The 25849-nt window shown below is 40.4% G+C and overlaps 1 protein-coding gene across 2 annotated transcripts; it reads left to right on the forward strand.

Moving 5' to 3' along the window:
• The first annotated feature begins 3519 nt into the window (after window positions 1-3519).
• LOC128020704 (E3 ubiquitin-protein ligase RNF34) lies at window positions 3520-25768 on the forward strand. Of its 2 annotated transcripts, XM_052607326.1 has the most exons (8): window positions 3520-3649; window positions 16175-16399; window positions 17504-17938; window positions 20698-20760; window positions 21019-21220; window positions 21960-21989; window positions 22274-22315; window positions 23628-25768. In XM_052607326.1, the coding sequence occupies exons 1-8, from the start codon at window positions 3644-3646 to the stop codon at window positions 23816-23818; spliced, it is 1194 nt and encodes a 397-aa protein (XP_052463286.1). In that variant the 5' UTR covers window positions 3520-3643; the 3' UTR covers window positions 23819-25768. The 2 variants fall into 2 exon arrangements, with proteins under 2 accessions (XP_052463286.1, XP_052463287.1); XM_052607327.1 differs by lacking the exon at window positions 22274-22315.
• Window positions 25769-25849: the final 81 nt, after the last annotated feature.

The raw sequence follows: 25849 nt of genomic DNA on the forward strand, positions 1-25849 counted from the left end.
AAGTCATTTCAACAGCTGGCAGCTTTCACATGCAGCCGCTGGATCTCCACACCACATACAGAGCTCTAATTCACTAATGTAGCATTCTCATTATCTTTTTACTTCAGCTTCTTTTTTTTTTATCATACACCCAATAATTTATTCTTCTTCTTATTCTGCTTTATAGGATTCTTTTATTCATATAGCTCCTTAATCATATAACAATAGAACAATGTTAAATAAGTCTCTAAATTCAAAAAGCTTGTTTAAAAGATTACAAAACTGGGAATGATTGTATTTGTTTTGAAGCAAAATGAGGCAAGGGGGTGACCCCTTCGTAATTAATTTGCTTAATAATTTCATTAAACATTCATGCATCATATGGTTAAGTAGATTAATGGCAGTTTGAATATATAAAGAGGCGATTTAAATGATTTTTTTTTTTTTTTTTTTTTTGATTTGGTGTGGAATTAAACTCTCATATCTATTAGGTTTGGATTAGCTAATTGGTTTAAATAACCCTGAAAAAGTGAATTACCTTTGATGTGTTCAATGCCCTATCTGTACAGGACACAGCAGCTGGAGTCGTCTGAAGTGCAGATGTGCGTATGATTGACAAGAGTTCATTGCCCTTTATAAACTGCATGTGCTTTGAGACATATGTTACAGCATCTGTGGTTGATTTGCTCCTTGTGTTTGCTATTTGTCTTTTTTTAAATTACCTTGGTTGGGAAATTCAGCTCTCTTTTTTTTGGTCAAGGCCTGTCTCTGGAGTGCATTTCTGTATCCGTGTGTCAGTGTCTTCTGGTTTTATGTGCACCTTTTAACCCTAACCCTAACCCTAAAAGGCTTTTAGGGGATTAGAAAACAACAACTCATGAAACCCAAATCTTAATGACATCAGGGAATTTCAGCATGAAACATTGCATGCAAGTTATAATGTTCCTGGAAGACCAGAAAAGTTCTGAAAAAAGAAAAAAGCCGCTAGACTGGTGTGACTCTTCTTGCCGTTTCCCGTAACATACTCTGTGTCATTCGTCAACATGTGCACACGAGGTTTGAATTTACACTGTAAAATTACTAATGATGACTACATTAAAAATGTAATCATTCAAATTTATTTAAATACATGAAACATTTAAAATCTGAAATTAGATTCATATAAATAATGGAAAAACAGTTCAATGAAAAAGCAGTTTTTGAGACAGATTTTAAGTATATATGTAAAATATGGCTATATTTAACGTACTTACAGTAGCCGCAATAAAAGAGTAAACTATTATTTCCATTGCATTTTGCTTCAGGAATTAAAATCTTTCTATTAAAATCACTGTCCTGTCATTTAGGCTACATGGGTTCATGGATGTTTAGGTAAGTTTTAGGCTTTTGACTGATCAGCAATTGTAAAAAGCCTGTTTCCAGCTTACCATCCATCCTTCCACTCTTTAATTCAGTTTCCATTTACAGTAAAACTCACAGTTTGGCTGCTAAAGGTTCACGTTTTATGGTCAATGTCGCCCCCAATTGGACAACGGGTCTTTAAAAACATGCAGAGGACCTAGAAAAATTCAATAAGACTGTAAACGATTAGAAAATCCATACAAACATACAAAACATAAATGTCTTTTAAAAGTATATCGTTTTTGGGTTTTTTTCCTTATCAGTTTCCACTAGTTCATTTAGCTCTCACCGAGGTTGCTTCAAAGCTGAAGGCACCTTCAAGTCCAGTCAAGTCAATTTTATTTATACAGCCCTTTATACAATACAGATTGTGCTAAACCAACTTTACAGTGTTAAACAGGAAAATTATGTGCTGATAACTCAAGAGAACAATAGAAAACAGTCAGTTCTTCAGTTAAAGTCAGTTCATTGTTTATTCAGTGATGTCATCATCCAGCTCAGTTTAGTTCTCTTGCAATAGTGCAATCAAGTCAACATTTTGCCTTAAACTGTGTTCCCAACTAAGAAAGCCAAAGATGACAGTGGCAGGGAACCAAAACTCCATTGGTGACAGAAATGGAGAAAAAAACCTTGGGAGAAACAAGGCTGAGTCGGGGGCCAGACGGAGCAGCATGGTGTGGTTTAATTCCAGGCAGCAACGCTCTCAGATTGAGCAGAAGACTTGTCCAATTCTCCTGGACTCGTGCCAATGGCAGTCATAACGAACTGTTAGGAATTTGTGTCATAAGTCTTCAGATGGAATCAGATTTCATTAACTTGCACATTTGTTTCTCAGGTTTGTTTACTTTGACAAGTACATCATGCATAACTTCACTCTGAAAGATGACAAATGTTCTGCCTTCTTTCACTTGTATCTTGCTTGTAATCTGACACTACATTTGAATGGCATGAACTTTCTCTCTCTCTCTCTCTCTCTCTCTCTCTCTCTCTGTGTGTGTGTGTGTGTGTGTGTCTTTCAGACAGACAGACAGACAGACTGATGAATGTAGATGTAAACCACTGAATTTTCTCTCCCGTAGGCTGTAGTTACTGTCCCACTTAACACTGTGACACTTTTGCATAAGATCAGACGTGATCCCAGGCTATTTTCTCAATAAAACTGTACTGTGTATTTAAACGTGTGTGTACACATTTTACATGTATGTTTTAGATACCATATAAAATATACAACATACATTTTAAACTAATCAGAGATGTTTCTACAAGAAATCTGATTCCTTTATTTTGAATTCAACAATATTCTGTATCTGTATGGATTGTGGTTCACTTATCTGGCCACTAGATGACCTGCTTTCACAATTTATTTTAAAGCAGTGACGTGTGGCAATGCATCGTCAGAGCTGTTCATAGACATATATGTCTATGGTTCAACCCTGTCGGAATTTAAATATTAGATTAATTTTCATTATGAAAGTGGATGAGCATGCTGTATTAACTGTATTAATTTATTCAAAGAATGTTATTCATAATGTATTTCTAAATACATTCTGAGTTCAAATGCTTAGTCTTAAACATCCACGGACAGCTAATATGAGTTTTGAAATATATGGTGTTTGAGTAATAAAGTATTAAGAGCAGCTGTTTGTGAGGAGGATTAATACCTCGTCACTGCTAGAACTTTCCAGCACGTTCCACTGGACTTTAGGCCGAACACTGCCACAAAATTTAGATTAAGTTAATCAGAGCACACTAAATAAACACGAAAATAAATCGTGGTAACCATAGCAAAAGGCTGCCTTCGACAGAAGTTAAGCAGATACAAAAAAAATTGTATAATTTATCAGATTATCATTTATCACAGTAACGTTATCATGTATCACTTTTTTAATATTAGTATAGTATTGTATATTATACGTATACATGTATGCACATCGCAGGCATATCATAAAAAGTATGTTTGCAAATATGTTGAGAAACAGTTAAGGGTCACGCTAGATTGTGGCTGAATTAAACCAAAGCCTGCACACAAGCGTGCCGCTAAGACCCGCCCACTCACCGGCGAAAGCGACGCCGATTGGCTGCTATACATACAAGCGGGTCTTGCTATTTCGGGATTGGCTGATCCGTTCTTTGCCATTACGTTATGCTGTTTTCTACACATACACAAGGATGACAGAATGTGAAGACGTAATGGAGTGCTCCCGAGCGTCCTTACGATGAAAACCACTTCAGTATTCGACAGTATTCGCGGACGGGAGTTGCAATGAAGGTATGTAAAAAGAAACAGATGTCAGATTTGCATTGTTATCGGCGAGATTTGTCATCTGCGTGGAAACATCAACATCATTTCCGTAGGCGTTTTTACGTTTAATATGACAACAGCCTGACTTCTTAAGAGTTGCATCAGTTTGGATGCATCAGATGACGTCTGCAATTAGCCATTTTGCATGCTCTTGCATTAAGAGTGTTTGTTTGGGTGACAGCTGCGTTGTATTTATTGCTGTTTAGCATTAGATACGCTACTATAGGTATCAGCAGATATCAGGACAGGTGCAGCTTGGTTTGGAACAGAGTGTACAAGCAAGCAGTGCTCATCATAACCCAGTTTATGGCAGCACCTCTCTAATGAGATTGGAGGATAGTCTATGCCAGCAGTCACTGGATGAGCTGATGTGAATGGACAAGCAGCCCAGACAGTCATGAGTGACAGAAGTGATTTCCTCAACTATAATGTCACAAATAAATTTAATTGTGAAAACAGTCAGTATCATCTTAATGGACCAGAAATTCACAGATTCTCCTAAAATCATGTTTCAATTTAATAGTGTGTATAGTGATGATGTCAGAAGAGTTGATTCTGATTTTGTCGATTGCTAGAATCTTATTAGAATCTTGTGAATACGCTTTGGGAATGGAAGTGATTTCAATAATAAGATGTCACATTTCAAATATGGCATGGTGAGTATGACGTCACAATAGTGAAAATGATTCTATTTGTGATATCTGACGGAGCTGTTATAATCGGACCAGCAGTCCAGACAGTTATGGTTAAAAAGTCTCATTTAAATTATTACGTAGTGATTATGACATCACAATAATGATGGAAATGTTTATTATGATTGGCTGGGCTGATATGAATGGACACTAAAACATCATTCTAACACTAAAACATCACAACTGAACTATATGATGTCTTAATAGTGGAATGTTTAGTGTGAAAATAAAAAGACTGAGTTGTTATAAATCTAAAATTTGCTCAGCCAGAGGTGATTCCTCTTATTAAATCCTCAAAACTGAAATATTGCTTAGTGGTTATGATGTCAGAAGAGTGGCAGGAACAAGGAGGGGAGATTGTGGAAATAATTGTGCATGTGGTTATGATCGTTGTGATTGGCCGAGGTGTTATGAGCTGTTAGGAAAAGTTGCTTAGTCACAAGCAGATTGAGAGAAGTTGATTAGAGAAGATTTCTTTGATTGTGATGGCATTTAAAATGTTTTTTTAGTTAATTATGGGAATTTGCTGATATAATGTGATTTACTTACTTGGTAAGAATTTATAATTTAAGAATTTATAAGAATTTTAATTTAAGATGATTGCGACAAGATTTTTGTCAGCAATGAGCTTAAGTTTTCCACATAATGACTAAATTCGTTCAACTACACTCTCATTTCCATGAAATTATGAAGCAGTTTTTTAACTTGGCGTTGACCTCACTTCTTCAGTGAGCAGCCTTGAAGCGTGAGTGGGTATAATTAAAGGGTTAATCACGTGTCAGATAATTCAGGTTTATGAATAATTCCTCTCATTCATAAGCGCTCCACTGTCTGGCTTGTTTCTCCCTGTGGTTTATGTAATGACACTGTGTGTTAAAAAGCACAGATTCTTCCCGGGAAGCATAAGGACAAACAATTTTCTGAAAGAAAGCTTTTTCTGAGAATAAGCACTCTTCTGAGACAGTGCTTTGTCTAATCTGAGTAGAAAAGCTTTTCGAATTCGAATCTGTTTAATATTAAAAAGCAGTGGAAACGGGATGGCATATCTCCACCAGATGATCATTATTGGAAATGCCAGTCATTCTGACGAGCCCAAAAATATAAATTCCACTGATGATTATGAAGATTTTAATTTAATTTAATTTTTTAAAGTAGATTTAAACATGTCTTCTTAGATCCCAGCAAGGTTCTTACTCTTCTTTAAAGGAATAGTGCATCCAAAAATGAACATTTTGTCATTATTTATTTACACTCATGCTGTAGTATCATGAAAAGTGAATTTTTAGACAGTCAGTATGCTCTGTTGAGCTAAAAAAAAAACAGACTTATATACTATATTTAGTGTAATATGAATTAGGGTTACATTTGTTTATTGCATTATTCTGACATCAATAGTAGTGGAATTATTGTAATATATTTTTTTCTTTTATTTATTGATTTTATCTATTCTTTATTTTATTTTTTATCTTTTAATCAACACATTTTTATATAATAATTCATCCATCAGATTATGAGGATAATTGTATGTTAATTAATATGTAATTTTGTGATCTGTTATGTGTAACTGTAATCTTAAAATACATAATTTGGAATTATTATTATTATTATTATTATATTCTTGTTGATTTATTCAGTATTTTTCATTTAATTTATATTTAGTATTTAATAATTCATGCAAAATATAATAGGGATGATTGTTACGAGAATTATAATACATTATAATACTTAATTCAGTTCTACAGTTACAGTGATACAAATATTTTAAAAATAACACTTCATAACACTTAAAAATAACACTTTTACTTCATATTTTGTAACACATACAAGCTCCATACTAAGTGGAGTTTTAAAAATGAAAAATATATTTAAGGTTTTGAAAAGAAATGTAAATTTTTATGTATTTTTTTTCAGTTAACTTTTTTTTGTTTTCTTTTTAAGTAATGGATTATTTATGGTTCTAGTTTTAGTAAACTATAATAAGCCTGGTAACTAAAAATTGCATAATTACACAAAACAAATTCTAAGAAGAGAGCTGGTGGTTTTGTGATGGCCGTGGCTCTCTGCTCTAACTGAAGTGACAGAGGGAATCTGTGGCACCGGCTCTCTGCCAGACTGAAGCACGAGCAGCGGCTTCATGCCCTGACCTTATGTTACGCAACACAGAGATCACGCTAACTGCCATACTGCTCAAATACTAAGCGCACTGCCAGCCTGCACTTCAGGAACAATCACCATTATTTAGAATCTGAGAAGACGTGAAACATGAGTGACCTGCCAGCACAGGTTTCAGCGTGAGGGATTGTGGTTGTTCAACACTGCGTTTAGTTAGACACTGATGATAAAAATTCATTTGGTATGCTTATTACATAACTAATGTTTGTTTCTTATAGTTATAGTGATGGTTAATACCAGGTTGCCACAGTTTTGAGAGAAACAGTGATAACTAGGCTAATTTGTTCTGCATCTATATGTACAATACTGTTCTAAAGTTTGAGCAGCGAATCAGCATTTTGGGATGATTTCTGCAGGATCACGTGATACTGAAGACTGGAGGAATGATGCTGAAAATCCAGCTTTGTATCACAGGAATACATTTTATTTTCAAATATATTAAAATAGAAAAACGTTATTTTAAATTGAAATAATATTTCACAATATTACTAATACCACTAGTGTATTTTTTATCAAATAAATGTAACTTTTTTTATTATATTTATTTAAAATGTTATATTCAGTTTTATGTTTTTTATTTCATATCATTTTTATTATTTTACATTGTTCTCTGTGATCTTTCTATATAACAGAAAGCATCACTTTATATCTAATTGTTATGTGCCCGTACATACAGAATGATGCTACATCCAGCAGTGTTGGCCTGTATTATGTAAGTGTATAAACAACAAATCCACTGAGCAAACGGAGCGCTCTGCCTGGCTTAACCTTCTCTGCACTGTGCGTAAAAGCAGGAACAGATCTGATCCGCTCAGCCCGTCTCTCTCCGTCGCTCTGCACCATAGGAGGCATGTATGCTCATTTCAGCTCCTCGACTGTCCTGATCTTAAACAGAGGATGCATTCTTCCATCACTGACCTCCCCCCACCCCCGCCTCCCAAGTGTTATTCTGAGACGAGACATCACGCCATGTTGGGTCACACAAGCGCTAATGAAAGCCGCCGCTCAGCTGAGTAGACTGATGTCTGCGTGCATTTGTATGTAAGGATGAGGGTTTATTGATTAAAGAAACAATGAATGCTGTTTGTTGCCTGTAGAAAGTTTTAATGTTTGTTTTGAGGTCTTATTCATGTTGTTCATTTATTATGCTTTAATGTCGAAGCATGAATCCGATTTGCTGACTTTACAGAACTCAAGAAAGGATACCAGTTTGATACACCGAGGTGATTCAGAAGTAAATGATCAATGGATTTTTATATTTACATTTATTCATTTTAGCAGGCACTTCCAAAGTGACTTAAAAATGAGGAATACAATAAGTTATCCATCATAAGGAGGCAAATAGAAGTGCTTGTGATACAAAGTTTCAGACATTGTGCAGAATAGAACAAGCTAGAATAGCGAGGAATAAAGGAAAAGTTAAAGCATAGAGGATATTTTTAGTAGAATGCAGTTAAGTGCTGACGGAAGAGAACATTTTCAGCTGATCTTGAATATTGTGAAGGATATATATATATATATGCATTTGTAACTGAAGGTTAAGGCATTACATGTCCCTCTGAGCTGCATCAAAGACCTATTCAAGGGTAATCTATATACTCTTTGGCTGTATTAAACATTGTGTAAATACATATAATGTATTGAGATTTTGTTGATACTTAATTGATAACAGCCCAAATATTTTTTTTATTATTCTGACTGATTAAATATAAGATACTTTTAGTAAAAATTGCTTTACAGTAAAAATGCCCATAAAAGGTAAAAATCTATTTAATCTTATTGGAAAAGATTTCACTGCTGTGAACTGGCCACCACACAAAAAACTTCAGCTGTCTACGACAGTCCAGCACAATAACACATTCAGCAAAATATCATCTAATTATCCTTATCAATAAAAATAACAGAAGATATCAAAATTATCTTCTTTTTTTTTTCTTCTCAATATCACACACCCCTAATTGTTATCGTATTGAAATTTATTTTAGATAAACAATACATAAAAATAAATATAACTTTTGTTTTGTTTATTTACTGTACATTTTCTCTAGCTGGGAGGTTCATGCTTACAGTAAAACCAGGTCGCATATCAATGGTATTATGAAACATCCAGCGGAGTGAAAGCTTACTGACTTAACCAACATCTTCTAAATTTACACCTTAACAAAATGAAAGCTCTTAGAAAGCCCAGACCATTGGAGAGTAAGAATAGGCCTGGTAATGGTGATTCTTATGAAAGCATTGTTTGGTTTGCACATGCATTTGGCTGAAACCTGAGAGATGTCCATTAATCTCGGCTGTTTAGCTCTCATGGCTGGTTTACTGTACTGACATTGTTTTAACGCTCCAAATGTGCACTAAGAATGAGTCGGGCCTTGTCTTGCCCTAACAGCCATTTACACTGTATCATGTTCCTTGAGGATTCACTTAAAGCCTGCAGAGCATTGATTCATTTAAGTTGATTACTAGCAGAGTTTAGGAGTGTTGAAGTTGAGTGCATTCAGTTGTTTATGATGTACAAGTTACATAATGTGAAGCTCAGTAAAGAATATGTGCCTGATTTCATCTGTGTCCGGCAAACAAATCTGCCCTCTGGGTAAAATACAGGATAGTTTTTGCCTGTGCTTCATAACACGCTCCATATCTGAATACCCAGGGAACAAATTTAGGTTTTAAAAACGTAGGAATGTTGTTTTCAAATGTTTCTAACGTTGAAATGTTGTTTTCTTGTTGTGATTAGAACGTTATTTAAATGTTACAAAATCAACATTTTAACAACTTTATTTTCACCCAAAATATAACGTTATTTGAATGTTTGTTTTAATACTCTTAGATTGTTAAAATATCCTGTTTTATTGAGGACATTATAACATTATTTAAAGGTTACAAAAACATTTCTTAGAATGTTCAAAGTACAAATAACGTCTCGGTTACGTATGGTAACCCTCGTTCCCTGAAGGAGGGAACGGAGACGCCACGTCGGATGACCGACGAATATGGGATATCGCTTCGATAGACCTATCTACTTCGAGTGTAAACTAAACGAGCCAATGCACATTTTGCATGCAATTATTGCATCCAGCTGCCGCTGATCACTGCGTGAGTATAAGAGGGCAGCAGGTGCAATGCATACCAGTTTTTCGCTGAGGAGCCGAGCCGGGAACCCGGCAGCTCAGCGGCGGTACAGCAACCATGGCGACGGGACGTGGCGTCTCCGTTCCCTCCTTCAGGGAACGAGGGTTACCATACGTAACCGAGACGTTCCCTTTCAGTCGGTCACTCTCGACGCCACGTCGGATGACCGACGAATATGGGATCCCTATCAAAGCGCCATGGGTGCTGCCCCTTCCAGTGCCCTGTGCGAGCCGCCTGCGCCCCTGTTAGGTGTAGGCCGGGGCTCAGAACAAGTAGCTCCACTCACCATTGTCAAAGCACTACCTCACTGGGTGAGATTGGATAACACTGGGAAAACGTACCCGGTCCGCTTGGAGCCGGGACGCTGCGGAAGCCCCATCCTTCCCGAAGGAGGTCTCGGAGGCAAATACACATATAGCATCCGTTTAGGAGTATACGGAGAAATTTGAGGTGATTAAAACCCTCTTGGGAAGGCAGAAGTCTGCCGGGGAAACACGGGCTCTAAGGCTATACCGTGGACTATACACATACGAGTACCGCTTAGGTCTCAATATGGAGCCCAGCCTTCCATGGTTCTCACGGATTCATCATGAAGGCCTGGCGCCGGACGTTCCGCTGCGTCCAGCTGCCTAGGGTGATGGAGGATCTCAACATGGTCTACAGTACGGACACTCTGGAGCAGTTTTAGCAAGCCGACACTAACCGGGGCCTCTCAGTGCCACTACCCGTTTGAGGTGAGAACACAGGAGGATACCGGCTCTACACGAAGGCTATAGAACCTAGCGAACGTGTTAGGGGTCGCCCAGCCCGCATCTCTACAAATATCTGTCAGCGAGGCGCCACGAGCCAGCGCCCAGGAGGATGCAACACTTCTAGTTGAGTGAGCTCGCAACCTGAACGGGCAGGGCACATCCTGAGCCTGATAAGCCAGGGTTATGGCATCCACAATCCAGTGGGCCATCCTCTGCTTAGAGACGGCATTCCCCTTCTGCCGGCCTCCGTAACAGACAAAGAGCTGGTCTGAGGTCCTGAAGCTTTGCGTCCGGTCCACGTAGCACCTTAATGCTCGAACAGGACAAAGCAAAGCCAGGGCTGGGTCTGCCTCCTCCAGGGGCAGCGCTTGCAGGTTCACCACTTGGTCTTTGAAGGGTGTAGTGGGAACCTTGGGCACGTAGCCAGGCTGGGGCCTCAGGATTACCTGGGAGTCAGCCGGCCCGAACTCTAGGCACGAATCGTCGACCGAGAACGCATGCAGGTCCCCTACCCTCTTGATGGAGGCCAGTGCAAGCAGGAGCACAGTTTTCAATGAAAGAAACTTTAGCTCAACTGAATGCAAAGGCTCGAATGGGGCCTGCTGTAGTGATTTAAGAACTAGAGACAGGTCCCAAGAGGGTATACAAGGGGGCCGGGATGGATTTAACCTCCTGGCCCCTCTAAGGAACCTGATGATGAGGTCATACTTACCCAAAGACTTCCCATTCACAGGGTCATGGTACGCAGCAATAGCGGCAACCTGGACTTTGAGGGTGGAGGGAGACAGCCTTCGCTCCAACCCTTGCTGCAGAAAGGATAGCACGACCGCAATCGGGCATCTTCGGGGGTCTTCTCGGCGAGAAGAACACCACTCAACGAACAGGTTCCACTTCAAGGCATAGGCGTGTCTCGTAGACGGTGCTCTTGCCGAAGTGATGGTGTTAACTACCTCTTGGGGTAGGTCACCTAGAACCTCCGCGTCCCGTCCAGGGACCAAACATGGAGTTTCCAAAGGTCTGGACGCGGGTGCCAAATGGTGCCCCATCTCTGAGTCAATAAATCCCTCCTCAGAGGAACTGGCCAAGGAGGGGCTGTCAAGAGGAGCACTAGTTTGGGGAACCAGGTCCGAGTAGGCCAATATGGCACTACTAGCAAGACTTGCTCCTCGTCCTCCCGGACTTTGCACAATGTCTGTGCGAGAAGGCTCACTGGGGGAAACGCATACCTGCGTAGGCCCCGCGGCCAGCTGTGTGCCAATGCGTCCGTGCCGAGAGTTCCCTCGGTCAGGGAGTAGAAAACCTGGCAGTGAGAGGTCTCTGGAGCAGCAAACAGGTCTACCTGAGTGGCTCTGAACCGCCTCCAAATCAGCTGGGCCGTCAGGGGATGGAGTCGCCATTCTCCCGGGAGCATTGCTCAAGACAGCTCGTCGGCTGTACGACTGAGCAGGCCTGGAATGTGAACGGCACGAAGTGACCTCAGAACCTTCTCACTCCAAAGGAGGAGGTGGCGGGCGAGTTGCGAGATGCGACGAGAGCGCAGACCACCTTGGCGGTTGATGTACGCAACAGTCGCAGTGTTGTCCAATCGGACCAGCACCGGCTTGCCTCGTAAGAAACCTTTGAGACGGTTCAAGGCAAGGTGCGTGGCTAACAACTCTAGGCAATTGATGTGCCACTGCAGCTGCGGGCCCGTCCAAACCCCTGAGACTGCATGCCCGTTGTACGTGGCCCCCCCGGCGGTGGTGGAGGCATGCGTGTAAACCACAGCATGCCTGGAAATCTGCTCTAGGGGCACCCCTGCCCAAAGGAATGTCAGATCTGACCACGGAGTGAGGGTTTGGCGACAGGCCGGTGTAACTTGGACCCGGTGAGTGCCGCGCTTCCACGCCCACCTCAGGACTCGGCCATAAAGCCAGTGCTGGAGCGGTCTCATATGTAATAGGCCGAGTGGTGTAAGTGCCGCTGTGGCCACCATATGCCCCAGGAGCCTCTGAAAGAGTTTCAGTGGGACCGCTCTTGAACGTATTCAAGCAGGCTAGCACCGACCGCGCACGTTCCTCTGTGAGGCGTGCTGTCTGTTCGACCGAATCCAACTCCATACCGAGAAAAGAGATCCTCTGCAATGGTGAGAGTTTGCTCTTTTCCCAGCTGACCTGAAGGCCCAACAGGCTCAGGTGCCAGAGCACCACATCCCTGTGCTCGCACAACTGATCTCGAGACTGTGCTAGTATCAGCCAATCGTCTAAGTAGTTGAGAATGCGAACACTCTGCTCTCTGAGAGGAACGAGAGCTGCCTCCGTGACTTCCGTGAAGACACAGGGAGACTGGGACAGCCGGAAGGGCAGGACCTTGTATTGATATCCTAGTTCTTTTTTAACGCAAACCGCAGAAAAGGTCTGTGGCGCGGAAGTATGGACACATGAAAGTACACGTCCTTCAGGTCGATCGCTGCAAACCAATCTTGGGGACGGACGCACCTGAAAATGCGTTTCTGTGTCAACATTTTGAACTGTAGCCGATGGAGGGCCTGATTCAAAACTCGCAGATCCAAGATCGGTCGTAACCCACCGCTTTTCTTGGGTACAATGAGGTACGGGCTGTAGAGCCCCATCCTCATATCGGCTGGAGGGACCGGCTCTATCGCGGCCTTCGCCAGTAGGACTGCGATCTCCTTCCGCAAGACAGGGGCATCGGAAGCTTTCACTGTAGTGTAGCGGACACCGCAGAGCTTGGAGGGAAGTCGGGCGATCTGAATCGCATAGCCGAGGCTGATGGTTCGCAGAAGCCAGTGAGACGGGCTGGGTAGCGCTGACCAGGCGCCTAAGAACCGTACAAGCGGGACCAGCGGAACCAAAGCCATACCCGCAGTGGGGCAGCGTGGTGGAACACAGGGACCCAACTCGGGCGGCTTGTGAGCAGGCCGGAGTGTGGTGCGAGTGTGGGGTGCAGGGCTCACCTGGTTCCACAGGTTGGCAGAGGGTGCGTGAGTAGGGCCTTTGTTGACGCTCTCGAACCGCCCGCTGCTGCCATCTGGCGAAGGAGGAGGATGAGTGAGGTCCGGTGCTTGGCCGTCCGCAACTCTCCGTGCCCTCCTGGGACCCAGAGAGGGAGGAAACTACTCTCCTGTCGAGATTTTCAGATTCTCCGCCTGGCCCTCCTCCAGGGGAGGGAGAGGTGCCTTCACCATCCCCCAGAAAGCAGCTACCTCTCTCTGGGTCACCCGTCCCAGGGCCTCTTGCTCTTCTGCTCACCGACAAGTTTGACGGGGGCCAGGACGGGAGGGGCAGCCTGCCTGCGCCCAGCTCAACGGCACCACTTGGAGGCTGCTGCAGATGCGATGCGTGAACAGGGGCGGATGCAGGGGGCTGCCCTCGGCGACGAGCAGGCTGGGGCACTGCAGCCGGCGGGTGGGTGGAAATAGCAGCAGCTGCCCGCCGGGGCAGGATGTGTCGGATCGCCTCAGTCTGCTTCTGGGCAGTCGAGACTTGCTGGGCCAAGATCTCGACTGCGTCGCCGAAGAGGCCGGTCTGGGACACAGGGGCATTGAGAAACCGGACCTTGTCGATGTCCCTCATGTCTGCCAGACCCAGCCACAGATGGCGCTCCTGGACCACTAATGTGGACATCGCACGACCCAGCGAACGCGCGGTGACCTTCGTCGCTCGAAGCGCAAGGTCAGTGGCGGTTCGGAGCTCTTCCAGAAGCGCTGGATCATGACCACCCTCGTGCAGGTCTTTCAGTGCCTTAGCCTTGTGCACCTGCAGTAACGCCATAGCGTGTAAGGCGGAAGCAGCTTCCCCGCAAGCCACATAGGCACTGCCGGTCAGACCAGACGAGTGCCTACAGGCCCGGGAAGGGAGCACCGGGTCTCCACGCCAGGAGGCGGCGGACTTAGGACACAATTGCATCGCTACCGCCCGCTCCACCGACGGGATTCCTGAATACCCCTTCGCTGCACCGCCCTCGAGGGTGGTGAGGGAGGAGGAGCCCACCGGCTGGTTTCTGGCAGTAAAAGGTGCCATCCACGACTTGGTGAGCTCGTCATGCATTTCCGGAAAGAAAGGCACTGGGGTGGGGCGCTGAGAACCAGCGCGCACCACCCCGAGAAACCAATCATCCAGCCGTGAGGGCTCGGGACGCGGTGGGGGATTCCACTCGAGCCCTACCCTCTCGGCGGCCCGGGAAAGCATAGCTGCCACTTCGGAATCCGAATCAGGCTTTGTCACCATCCCAGAGGACTGTAGCGCAGCCGAACCGTGATCCGACAGCTCTCCCTCCGATGCTGAGATCGACATCTGGTCGGGGGGAGTCCCACTGGATACCGCTGGTACGCTCCGTGAAGAGGGCCCAGCGCGTTCCGTGGGTTGCTCCACTGGATCGGAGGTGCTAGAGGAGTGGTGGTCCCCAGAGGGTTGGTTCCCTGCGGGGTTTGCCACCACTGTGACCCTCAAACCACTCGCGCTACTGCCGGAAGTGGTTCTCGTCTGTCGGCCGCCAGAACGAGTCCCAGATCGCGGCCGCGGCAACGGGACTCCGCCCCCCTGAAGGTAGCGAAGCCTGGTTTGCAGCTCCGAGATGGTCATATTCCCGCAGTGAGAACATGACTCATCCACGAAAGCCTCCTCAGCGTGCTCGACGCCCAGACACGTGAGGCAGCGATCGTGACCATCACCCGTTGCCAGGTAACGACCGCACCCAGAAACGCACGGGTGAAACGGCATCCTTATAAGGACGATCCGTCGTCTTTATAAAGACGCACCCGTGAAGCTCTTTTAGAGAAATTTGCTCTTTTAGGAAATGCTCTTTTAGTGCTGAGGCGCACAGGGGAATTGGCCGCTTGCAACACGACAGGGGTAGTGCAACCTGAAGTGTGCAATCCACTCGACACAGGAACGACCGCCGCTGAAGCTTCCGAGAGCGTGCTGAACTCGTAGTTCACAGCAGACACAGTTGAGCAGAGCGATACTAACGCTCGGCTCCGAAGCGAAAAGCTGGTATGCATTGCACCTGCTGCCCTCTTATACTCACGCAGTGATCAGCGGCAGCTGGATGCAATAATTGCATGCCAATGTGCATTGGCTCGTTTAGTTTACATTCGAAGTAGATTGGTCTATCGAAGCGATATCCCATATTCGTCGGTCATCCGACCTGGCGTCGAGAGTGACCGACTGAAAGGGAACATCAGTTTTGAGAATGTTCCCAGAATGTTTTCACAATGTTATGAGAACGTATATCAAATATTAATGACGTTATAAGAACGTTCCATAAACATTATTTTTACATTTTTCAAACATTTATATAACTTAAGTTTATGGAATGTTACATGTCACTTGGGTTGGCCGGGTCTAATATCGTTTACTCTATTTTAATCGATTCTCATACTGATGAACAGATATCTATTAATAAATCCCAAGAATCAATCATTTAGTCATTGTTTTTTTTTTCAAATTATGCGGGGGCAAAACTAAATACTAAGCATCATTTGTGCAAACGTCACTAACTTGCAGTAAGCTTTGCTCTTTATTACTTTTGCTGTGAAATGAATTCTCAGCTTTCAAACTGTTGTTTTTATTATGAAATTAGAAAAATAAATAACGTTTTTGGAGAGATTTTCTCCTAGAGAAAAATGTAAATGTTTCTCTACCTGTTATAAATATTAAATTGAATGGAACTCGAATTGTGAAATTGATCTCAATACCCGGCCCTATATCTGACCTTACGGTTAACATATCTTCCTTCTCCAGGCGGGGGCCTCCTCCATGTGGGCGTCATGTTGTGGGCTGCTGAACGAGGTGATGGGTACAGGGGCGGTCCGCACTCAGCAGCCGGGCTTTGGAGCCGGAGCCGGGCCTTTCCGCTTTGCCCCCAGCGCCGGTTACTCCACCTACCCACCCAGCAGCACCACCTCAGGAAGCGCAGGCCTGGCGTGTAAAGCCTGCGGACTGGCCTTCTCCGTGTTCAGACGAAAGGTAGGATGCCTGGGTTTGATTTTTCTGATAGTGAAAGTAGAGAGCTGATATACATGACACCTGTTTTCAACACTGATAATAATAATGAATGTTTCCTGAGCGGCCAATCAGCATATTAGAATGATTTCTGAAGGATCATGTGACACTGAAGACTGGAGGAAAGATGCTGAAAATTCAGCTGTGCATCACAGGAATAAATTACTTTTAAAAGTATGTTGAAATAAAAAATAGTTATTTTAAATAGAAATAGTTTTTACAATATTTTGATCAAATAAATGCAGCCTTGGTGAGCATATGAGATTTCTTTCAAAAATAATGATAATATACACACACATATGTGTGTGTGTGTGTGCTCTTGTTTTTGTGACATATCAGGACACAACTCTGTATAATGACGTGGGTATGACACAGGTATTACAAGGAGAGGGTGACTTATGAGGACATAACCCATGTCCCCATTTTTCAAAACGCTTATAAATCATACAGAATGAGTTTTTTTGAGAAAGTATAAATGCAGAAAGTTTCCTGTGAGGGTTAGGGTTATGTGTATGGTTGGTGTAGGGCCATAGAATATACAGTTTGTACAGTATAAAAACCATTACGCCTATGGGAAGTCCCCACTTTTCGCGCGCGCGTATGTGTGTGTGTGTGTGTATATAGCACAGTATTGCTTGTGACTAGAAATATATGAAACACTGATTTGCCACTTGTCTGGCGTTCCTCATATCCTGTCAAAGTGATGAAAGCAGTTTTCCACATAGCAATAGTGTTTTGAAATCATATCAGCACTTTTACATCTGTCTGCAGATGCTCTGATGCCAAGACAGTGTGATGCATCTGCAGCACACATGTTGAGAGATGTGATAGATGGAAATGACATCACACTAGAGTGCAATGGTTTGATTGAACATATCATTCATCGGCATGGTGGCATTTGATAACCACCACCAAGCTTGCCAAAAGAAACTCCACAACTGCTTCAGAGTTAGAAAGTGTCTTGAAAAATGAAGTTTATGCCGCATCTAAAAACAACTAAAGCATGACATAATAAAATCGCCGGTCTAATGCACACCTATTAGTTTGATCATCTTTCTCTCTTCGCAGCATGTTTGCTCAGACTGCAAGAAGAGCTTCTGCTCGCTGTGCTCTGTGCTGCAGGAGAACCTGCGGCGCTGCTCCACCTGCCACCTGCTGTGGGGCACGGCCTTCCAGCGGCCCAGGTTAATGCGGCTCCACGTTAAAGACCTGCGGCAGTACCTCACGCTGCGGAACATCAACACGGACACCTGCAGGGAGAAAGAGGACCTGGTGGACCTGGTGCTCTGCCATCTGAGAGCCGAGCTGGAGATGGGGGAGGATGAGGAGGAGGAAGAGGAGGAGGCTGAAGCGGATACAGACAGTCTGGCCTCACTTCCGCGCTCTCTCTCCACGCCGCCAGCCTCCGCGGCACGATCCTCCTCCCAGCAGTCGGCGCTGTCTGTAGCCGTGTCTCAGGGAGAGGCTCTCAGTCACAGCATTAGCTCAGGGACAAACAATCAGGTGAGGCGCTCTCCGGAAGAAACGCCATGTCGGCAGTGCATTTTACTTTATTTATTTATATATTATATTTTTTTTACGTTAAATGTATTCATTTAGCTGACACTTTTTATTCTAAGTGACTACAAAATAAGAAGGAGAGAGAATTTTTTTTTTCATGTACTTTTACTTTTACAATTTACAATCATTTAGCAGTCAACATAAAAATAACAAAAAATAACATCACAAGCAAATTGTCACAAGAGCCAAGAATATTTGCAGTACACCATGCCAAGCGGTTTTTTTTTTTTTTTTTTTTTTGTCATTTGTTTTTAAGTGGACACAAAAAAAAGGATTTGGACACTTGGAATGTATGAATGCATGATGCTAGCTCTAAAGAATTTCAAGAAAGATTTATTTTAGTTTTAACATGGTAAGAATTTTCATAATTTTAAAATGAAAATCAGTCCAGTCCAGTGTAATGGATAATAGTTTTATTATTTGCTATATGTGATTCAGCATTTATAGTCAGTAAGATTTATTAATTAATAAATGTATTTATTATTAATTAAACATTTCCTATTGTAATGAATTTTAAGAGAAAAAAATAATAAATGTATATATATATATAAATAATATTTATTTATTTAACTTTTTTTTTATAATAGTTAACTTGAGTTAGAAGTTATAGTTCTGTATGCGATTTATTATTATAATTTTTTTATATAATTTCTGTACCTCTAAAATTAGCATTATAAAAACAATGTTTGGCAATTCAGCTTACAAATGGCTAATGTAAAATTACATCACTCTACAAAAAAGTATTTTGACATTGACATTTTTTTTTATCTTAACTTCTACTGTATTATTTTATTGTATAAAATTACTGTAAATGTTCATTGCATTGTGTCACATAATTTAACATGCTTGCTTTAAACATACCCATTGCATTTTGCATGTTAAACGTGCTGAATCAAATCAAACGAACTCATTTAATTCCTGTAAATATTGTTAAATATATCTGACTGTATTGTTTGATCGCTGTTATTGTTTTAGCTACTACCGTATTGGGAGATTGGACTGTTATTTTTTTTCTCGAACCATGAGTCGCACTTTGTTGTTTTCACTTACTTTAAGAAGTAGTATGTTTCTGAATACATCAAGTGAGGATTTCTTCTCAATTTTGTAAATTTCTACACCATAATCTATTGACTCATGTTGTCTGTACAGTTATTAATCTTCTTACAACCCTCAGTTACTAAAGATTCATCCATACGTGCGTGAACAGCTGTACCCCACGAGACTAGCCGTGACGTTTAAGCCTTGCTTTTTTTAGATCTGACATGCTGAGCGGGTTACGTAACGTTGGAACAGATTGTCGGATAATTCCTGCATGATGCAACTTAAAACACTTACGCTTAAGTGCGAATGAGTTTAAGAGGCAAATGGCTAAGTTCAATAACTACGTAAAATTGGCCTGAAGTTTTCAAGAGCATCGGCATGTATTCGAGAAGAGACTGTGATGGTCCAGTGTGACTTTAGAGCCTGAGTTGGCAGACTGACCCATTCTTGATTAATCGTCTGTGTGTGGCCCATGTGTGAGATCTCCGTCCATGTGCTGACTCTTCTCATGAAGACAGCAGACAGGAAGAACGCAGGACCATTAGCTAATTGTTCTGAATGCGGCAAATAGAGAAAGATACAGAAGCATACAGAAGCCGGCTGCTCCAGGACACATGGTTCTTGTGTGAGTGACACAGGACAGGAATCACTGCAATCAGTGGAAATGAATGATTAACTGTAATGTGCTGTTATTTGATGTGCAGTTTACAGAACCAAGGGAAGTGATGAGTAGATTCTTTCATTAAACTGCACTGACACAGAAAGAGGTTACTCACAGTTTTTATTTTAAGTGCTCTCTTAAGGAATTTAATAAAATACTTAGTTTTGTAACATGATAAACACTTCCCAATTCCAGAATGGATTATATTTTTATGATTATTAAATTAAATGGAAAACATAATTAGACAATTTTAGTACAGTATAAATCGAAATATATTTAGATGATGTATATAAATATATGATGTAATAAATATATTTATTTAAATGTATTTATTATTTACAATATTTTAAATATTTTTTAATGTATTTTAGGACTTTTTATATTTATTTTGCATTGTGTTATATTATTTTATTATTATTGTATTATATAACTTTTGAGCAGCAATTCAGTATATTAAAATGATTTCTGAAGGATCATGTCATTCTGAAGACTGGAGTAATGATGCTGAAAAAATAACTTTGTTCACAGGAATAAATTACACTTTGAAATATATTAAATTAACAAACAGTTTTTATTCTAAAAATGTTTACAGGATTACTGTTTTTGCTGTTTTTTTATTTTAAAAATAATAAAATGTATAATGTGATAAAATGATGTGATTGACCCAATAATTTTGAATGGTTTTACATATATTATATTATTATATATATTTAGAATATTTTTTTATGTGTTTTTTAATATGACTTGTATTCTGAAATTTGCATAAAAATATTTAACATATTAAATCAAGTACGTAAACTTTTATTTAGATTGATTAGATTTAGCATAGGCTTTTTTATCCATAGAATTGTTTTCTCCATAAATACAAACACTAAAGAGTAGAAATGGTAGAATCTGAACATCACAGCTCTGTGTGTAAGAACACACCCTGACTTCAACCAGGTTTTAGTCAATAAATCTGATTAAATCTAAGTTCTTGATTTCTGTGTTTTATTTCCAGGAACATGTAGATGCTGCATCAGTTTCCCTCCTCAACCTGGAGCCTCATGACGACATACTGGAGGTGAGACAAGCATCCTTGTGTTTCCTTCTGACTAAATCTGCATGCCATGAGTGTTTGTGCCACCTACTGTGAAGACGAATGGGTTACTGTAAAACCTCGATTCTCACCGAGCATCCATTACCATTAATAATTCAGCATCATCCCATAACTTTGTTTAGTGTTTGGCCAATACTTCTGCAGAGTATAAATGTGTAGTCTTGTGTAATATCGATGTGGACTGCAGTTAAATGCTATATGTCTACATCTGTCCCCGAGCAGGCCAGCCCAGCGACGCAGAGATGTGCACGTGCCTCCCTCTCGGACCTGTCCCACGAGAATGACATCGAGAGCCTGACAGTGCGGCAGCTGAAGGAGATTCTCGCCCGCAACTTCGTCAACTACTCAGGCTGCTGTGAGAAATGGGAGCTGGTGGAGCGCGTCCATCGTCTCTACAGGGAGAATCAACTCAACAGAAGATCGAGTAAGACACGATCTCACACACAAAGTGTAGAGCTCTTACCAAAATAGTCTAGATGTCACCCAAAAATATGCATAGGCAAAAAAGGATTGTTAGTGTTAAAGCTTCTAAAATGGGGTTTTCGGATTCCCAAAAGAGCCTTTCAGTGGACAGTTCTTAAAATTTATAAAATAACATTTTAACAATAATGTGTTATTGAATAAAAAGTTATCAAGTGTTCATGTGGATCAGTGGTAGAGCATTGTGTTAGCTGTGCAAAAGGTTGTGGGTTCGATTCCCTGGGGAATAAGTGTTGGTTAAAAAAAAAAATGTTGCTGTAAGTTGCTTTGCATAAAAGCGTCTTATAAATATAAATGCAATAAAATTATTTTATTATGCAACCTGATCTTTCTCGAAGATACTCTATATGTTGAATTATTAGAATAGTGCATGAAAGGTTCCTTGGGTGCTTCATATGACCATTTTATTTTCTACTGGCTTTAGAATCGTCAGAATAATGAGAAGGAAGCTCTGGTCCGCTTTTGTAGATCTTTCGGCTGAAAAGAGCACAGCTGACATCATATAATAAGAATGATGGATGACAAAGAATGCAGCAAATGTTTTACAGTCTCCGAATCTTTTTGACAGACTCTGAAATTGAATCAGTCAAGGACCAGGCCAAAATCAGCTATGGCTAATGTGATTTTCAAATAGGCTTCTGCTTTCCGAAAAATTGATTCTTCTTATTTTCTTTTCCCCGCAGTGGAAAATGTCAGCAACAGCCTAGCTGCAGGTAAGCAGACCAATATTGTGATGCATTGTACTTGACCGTGTTATTTATATACTATTATAGTAGTATTTTTAGTAACACTTTATTTTAAAGGTGTCCTTGTTAAACATTAAATGTACTTACTATTATAATAACAATTAGTTATGCATAATTACATGCAAATAACCCTAAGCCAAACCCTAATATTATAAGAAGTACATATAGTTAAACTGTATGCATGTGAGCTTACGTTAGCTATCCAATGCTAATAATGCTAACTCTTCCACTACTGTGTTTGTCAATCAAAGTCATAGCTTACCCTCCTCCTATATGTAATGGAGGTATTGGAGGTAAGACTCAGCCTTTTTTTTATGTGGCTCAAACATCATCATTACCATCATTTCATTACCATGAATGAAATGTGACTCTTCCCAATGCATGCTGGGAGAGTTTGATGTGTGTTTCCACGTGCATGATCACATTTGTGTCATGAATTGTGTTCCTAATGTGATCTGTCTTTTTATAGCTTGTCACATTACTGTAATTGCACCTTGGCTTCATTAATTATATTAACACTGTTGGAAAACTGCCCAAAATGATCCAGATTATAGCTGTCCGGTCTGAGACGATATATTAAGTGGCTTTTTGGAGAAGGACCAAGTTTCATATGCTCTTTTTTTTTTTTTTTTTTTAGAGAGAGAGAGAGCATTTAATAGAGATAATAAAGCAAATACTGGTTTAGTCTGCCATAGAGAGTTGAAAGCACATACTGTACTGTTTCTCATTCATTAAAAGGTTTGCTCGCTGATATTGACCGGCTAAAAGGATATTAAATAATAAAGACAGTGTCTGTCAGTAATACAGAAAATATTTACTCTTTGCTGAGGTTACTTTATAAAACAAAAATCACATATTTTTAAAATGATTGATTGAAATTGAACATAAAATGTCTTTATTAATGTCTGAATTCATTTACTTTAACAAAAATTCACTTTTAGATATTTAATGTGCATTTCCATATTTCTATAACTGCTTTTTTTAATTCAGGGATGAGAACACTTTCGGTCTCATTTATTCTAGAATTGCTTTCTTTTATTTTTAAAGAAAAGAAACTTTACAATATTTAATGCACATTTTCCTATTTATTTCCATTGTAACTGCTTTTATGAAATTATGGGACGTAATCAAATCTGTGTGTACTTCAAAATGCTTTTGATGTAGTTTTAAGTTGTATCGAACCCAGAAAATTTCTTTAAAGCATTTAAAATACATTTTTTAACTCAATTTAAATGTAATTAAAATAATTAGATTTTTATTTTCTTTATTTTTTAAGAAAATAAAGCTTAAAATAAAAAATTCTTAATTTATCTTCTTATTTTAAAGAATTTGTCATTCACATTTTTGTCACATTTAAATATTTAACATGCATGCACTTGTTTTTTTCCCCACTTTTAAATGCTTTTATTAAATTACGTGACAAGTAACAAAACATTTTCTGTCATAATAAAAATGCTTATGATTTAATTTTTAAGTTGTATTGAACATTTGTTTAAATCATTTTAAATTAATGAACATTTAATTTCAAGAAAATTATCTGCTCAAGCAGAACGGACAAACAAGATCGATAAGATCTCAAACCTTCCATGTTTTATATACTTCCAGATGGTGTGCAAGTAGCTCAGCTGGGCGGAGTTGATGAGAGCCTGTGCCGCATCTGCATGGATGCCGTGATAGACTGTGTTCTGCTGGAGTGTGGTCACATGGTCACCTGCACCAAGTGCGGCAAGAGGATGAGCGAGTGCCCCATCTGCAGGCAGTACGTGGTGCGGGCGGTGCACGTCTTCAAGTCTTAACGGGCGAGCATCACCTCTGCTGGAAGATGCTTCCTGCTTGACCGAGCAGGCTGGGGCCACGACTGGACCAATGAACTGCCTCTTTAGATTCAAAGTGGAGGATTCCGGTACTCCACACACCTTCTTTACAGAGCGAGCATTTCCTGCTGCCCATTTTTATTTGGTCATTCATTGACAGGTTTGAAATAATTTCTGCATTTACTAACCCAGGGAAGAAAGGGATTTTAGACGAATAACGTATAAAAAATATGAAAGTTTAAGTGGTTTACAGTACATTGCTGTAAACTTTTTGGAAATGTCTTATTGTATGTGCAATATTTGAAACCTTTACATGTGCGTGTAGAGAAACCGATTGCCATTAAGATGCATGTTGTTGTGGCAACAGTGAAAACCAGAAGGGGGAAGGTACTGTAGCTGCCAAAGTAGAAAAGTGCAGAACGGCTTTTGGATTCTGTTTTTACATGCTTTATTATTAAGCTGTATATGCGTGTTGTTTTCATGTATTAAATCGGCTATTGCCATACCACAAAATCAGCATCACCGGATCAAATGACCAGCTAGCAGAAGTTATTGATAGCAAGTTGATAGAAACTATCGGATTTTACTGGACTCACTGGAATCCAGCATCTGCCACAATGTAGCTTATTACTGGATCATCAGTTATTTTTTTTAACCAAATTTTGCAGAATCTGCCGAACGTCAGGTGTGTGGTTGGTTTGTCTCCATTGTTCTGTGTTTATATAAGATATTTATATAGTTTAGATTATAATAGTTATAATAGTTTTATAACTATATTATAATTATATAATAGAATTTAATTAAAAGTTTCAGATAATAGGGTGATTACCAAGGTAAAAGGAAGTTAGGCTGGTCATGTGATCTCAACATTAAGGAACGTTCACTTTTGTAGATCAAAAAAAGTTATTTTTTGTTTGTTTGTTTTTTTTTGTTTTTTTTTTTAGTCTCACACATACAATATTAAAACATGTCAAAAGCACTATAGACGTTGTTATAAAAAAAAAAAACGTAGTTCACCTTTACACCTTGGTTGGTTTTATTTGCAAAATATTCCACTTTCATTGTTGGTCAAAAGAGTTTTTTGATTTCAATGTTCTTCATCTCCAGCAATACCACGAAAGATGTCTGTTTTTTGGTGTGTTGTGTTGATTTCCACAAGCGGTGCTACATGGATTTACGTATCACAGTTCTCTATTACATTTGTGATTTTACTTGCGTTTCTTTCCCTTTTTGTGCGTATTTACATTTTCTACATAACTATAAGATAAAGAGCGAGAGACTATTGGATTCCTCTAGATGCCCTTTGTTGCTGTGAATTCTGTAGTCAAATTCAAGTTATGATGTCTGTGGTATTGGCTAGACAAACAAATATAAAGGAAGATTTAATGAATTAAATGTATATGATTTTATATACATGTGAAAAAAAGATGTAAGTAGGCCCAAGTAGGCTATTTGGATATATTTTCCTGTTGTCCAGTTTCTCTTGCATTTTCTTTTAAATGTTTCTTCAGCGTTCCAGTTTTTTATTTGAATGTAAACAACATTGGTTTAGTTGTTTATCTTTTTAATCTGTCACAAATAATACTACAGTAGAATTGGTTAGATTCTAGTTTCACAACCATGTATTTTTATAATCAGACTGTTGTTAATTTGCTTTTAGAGCATCTCCACACCCGTCTGCCCAACACTGACACTGTGCTTATGTGTATGTTTCTAATGCTGCTATCTCTAAAAGATGTCACTTGGTAGTAGACAACTACTCTAGCTAAGCAGACAACGGACACGATTACAGTCTAAACGACTTAAACTGAGCGCTGGAAGGCGTTTTGGGATTTGGTCTTTGTATTTTGGAATGTTGAACTTTTTATTTTGGTAATTCAAAGATGATTTATTACATTTAATAAAACATGGTACCTTGAGCTAACAAAATAAGAGTTTTCTCATTTCAGTATTTTTTTTTTCCTTCGTTGCAAACGATGAATGCTAATCGGCGCCTTCTAGTGGCTGCTAAGT

The sequence above is a fragment of the Carassius gibelio genome, chromosome A10 (genome assembly GCF_023724105.1).
Source record: "Carassius gibelio isolate Cgi1373 ecotype wild population from Czech Republic chromosome A10, carGib1.2-hapl.c, whole genome shotgun sequence".
Lineage (NCBI taxonomy): Eukaryota > Metazoa > Chordata > Actinopteri > Cypriniformes > Cyprinidae > Carassius > Carassius gibelio.

Bases quoted from the DNA above. Each gene is read 5' to 3' on its own strand.
- LOC128020704 (XM_052607326.1), top strand. The intron at 20,761-21,018 runs GTGAGACAAGCA...GTCCCCGAGCAG, and splicing joins CTCATGACGACATACTGGAG to GCCAGCCCAGCGACGCAGAG. The intron at 21,221-21,959 runs GTAAGACACGAT...TTTTCCCCGCAG, and splicing joins TCAACTCAACAGAAGATCGA to TGGAAAATGTCAGCAACAGC.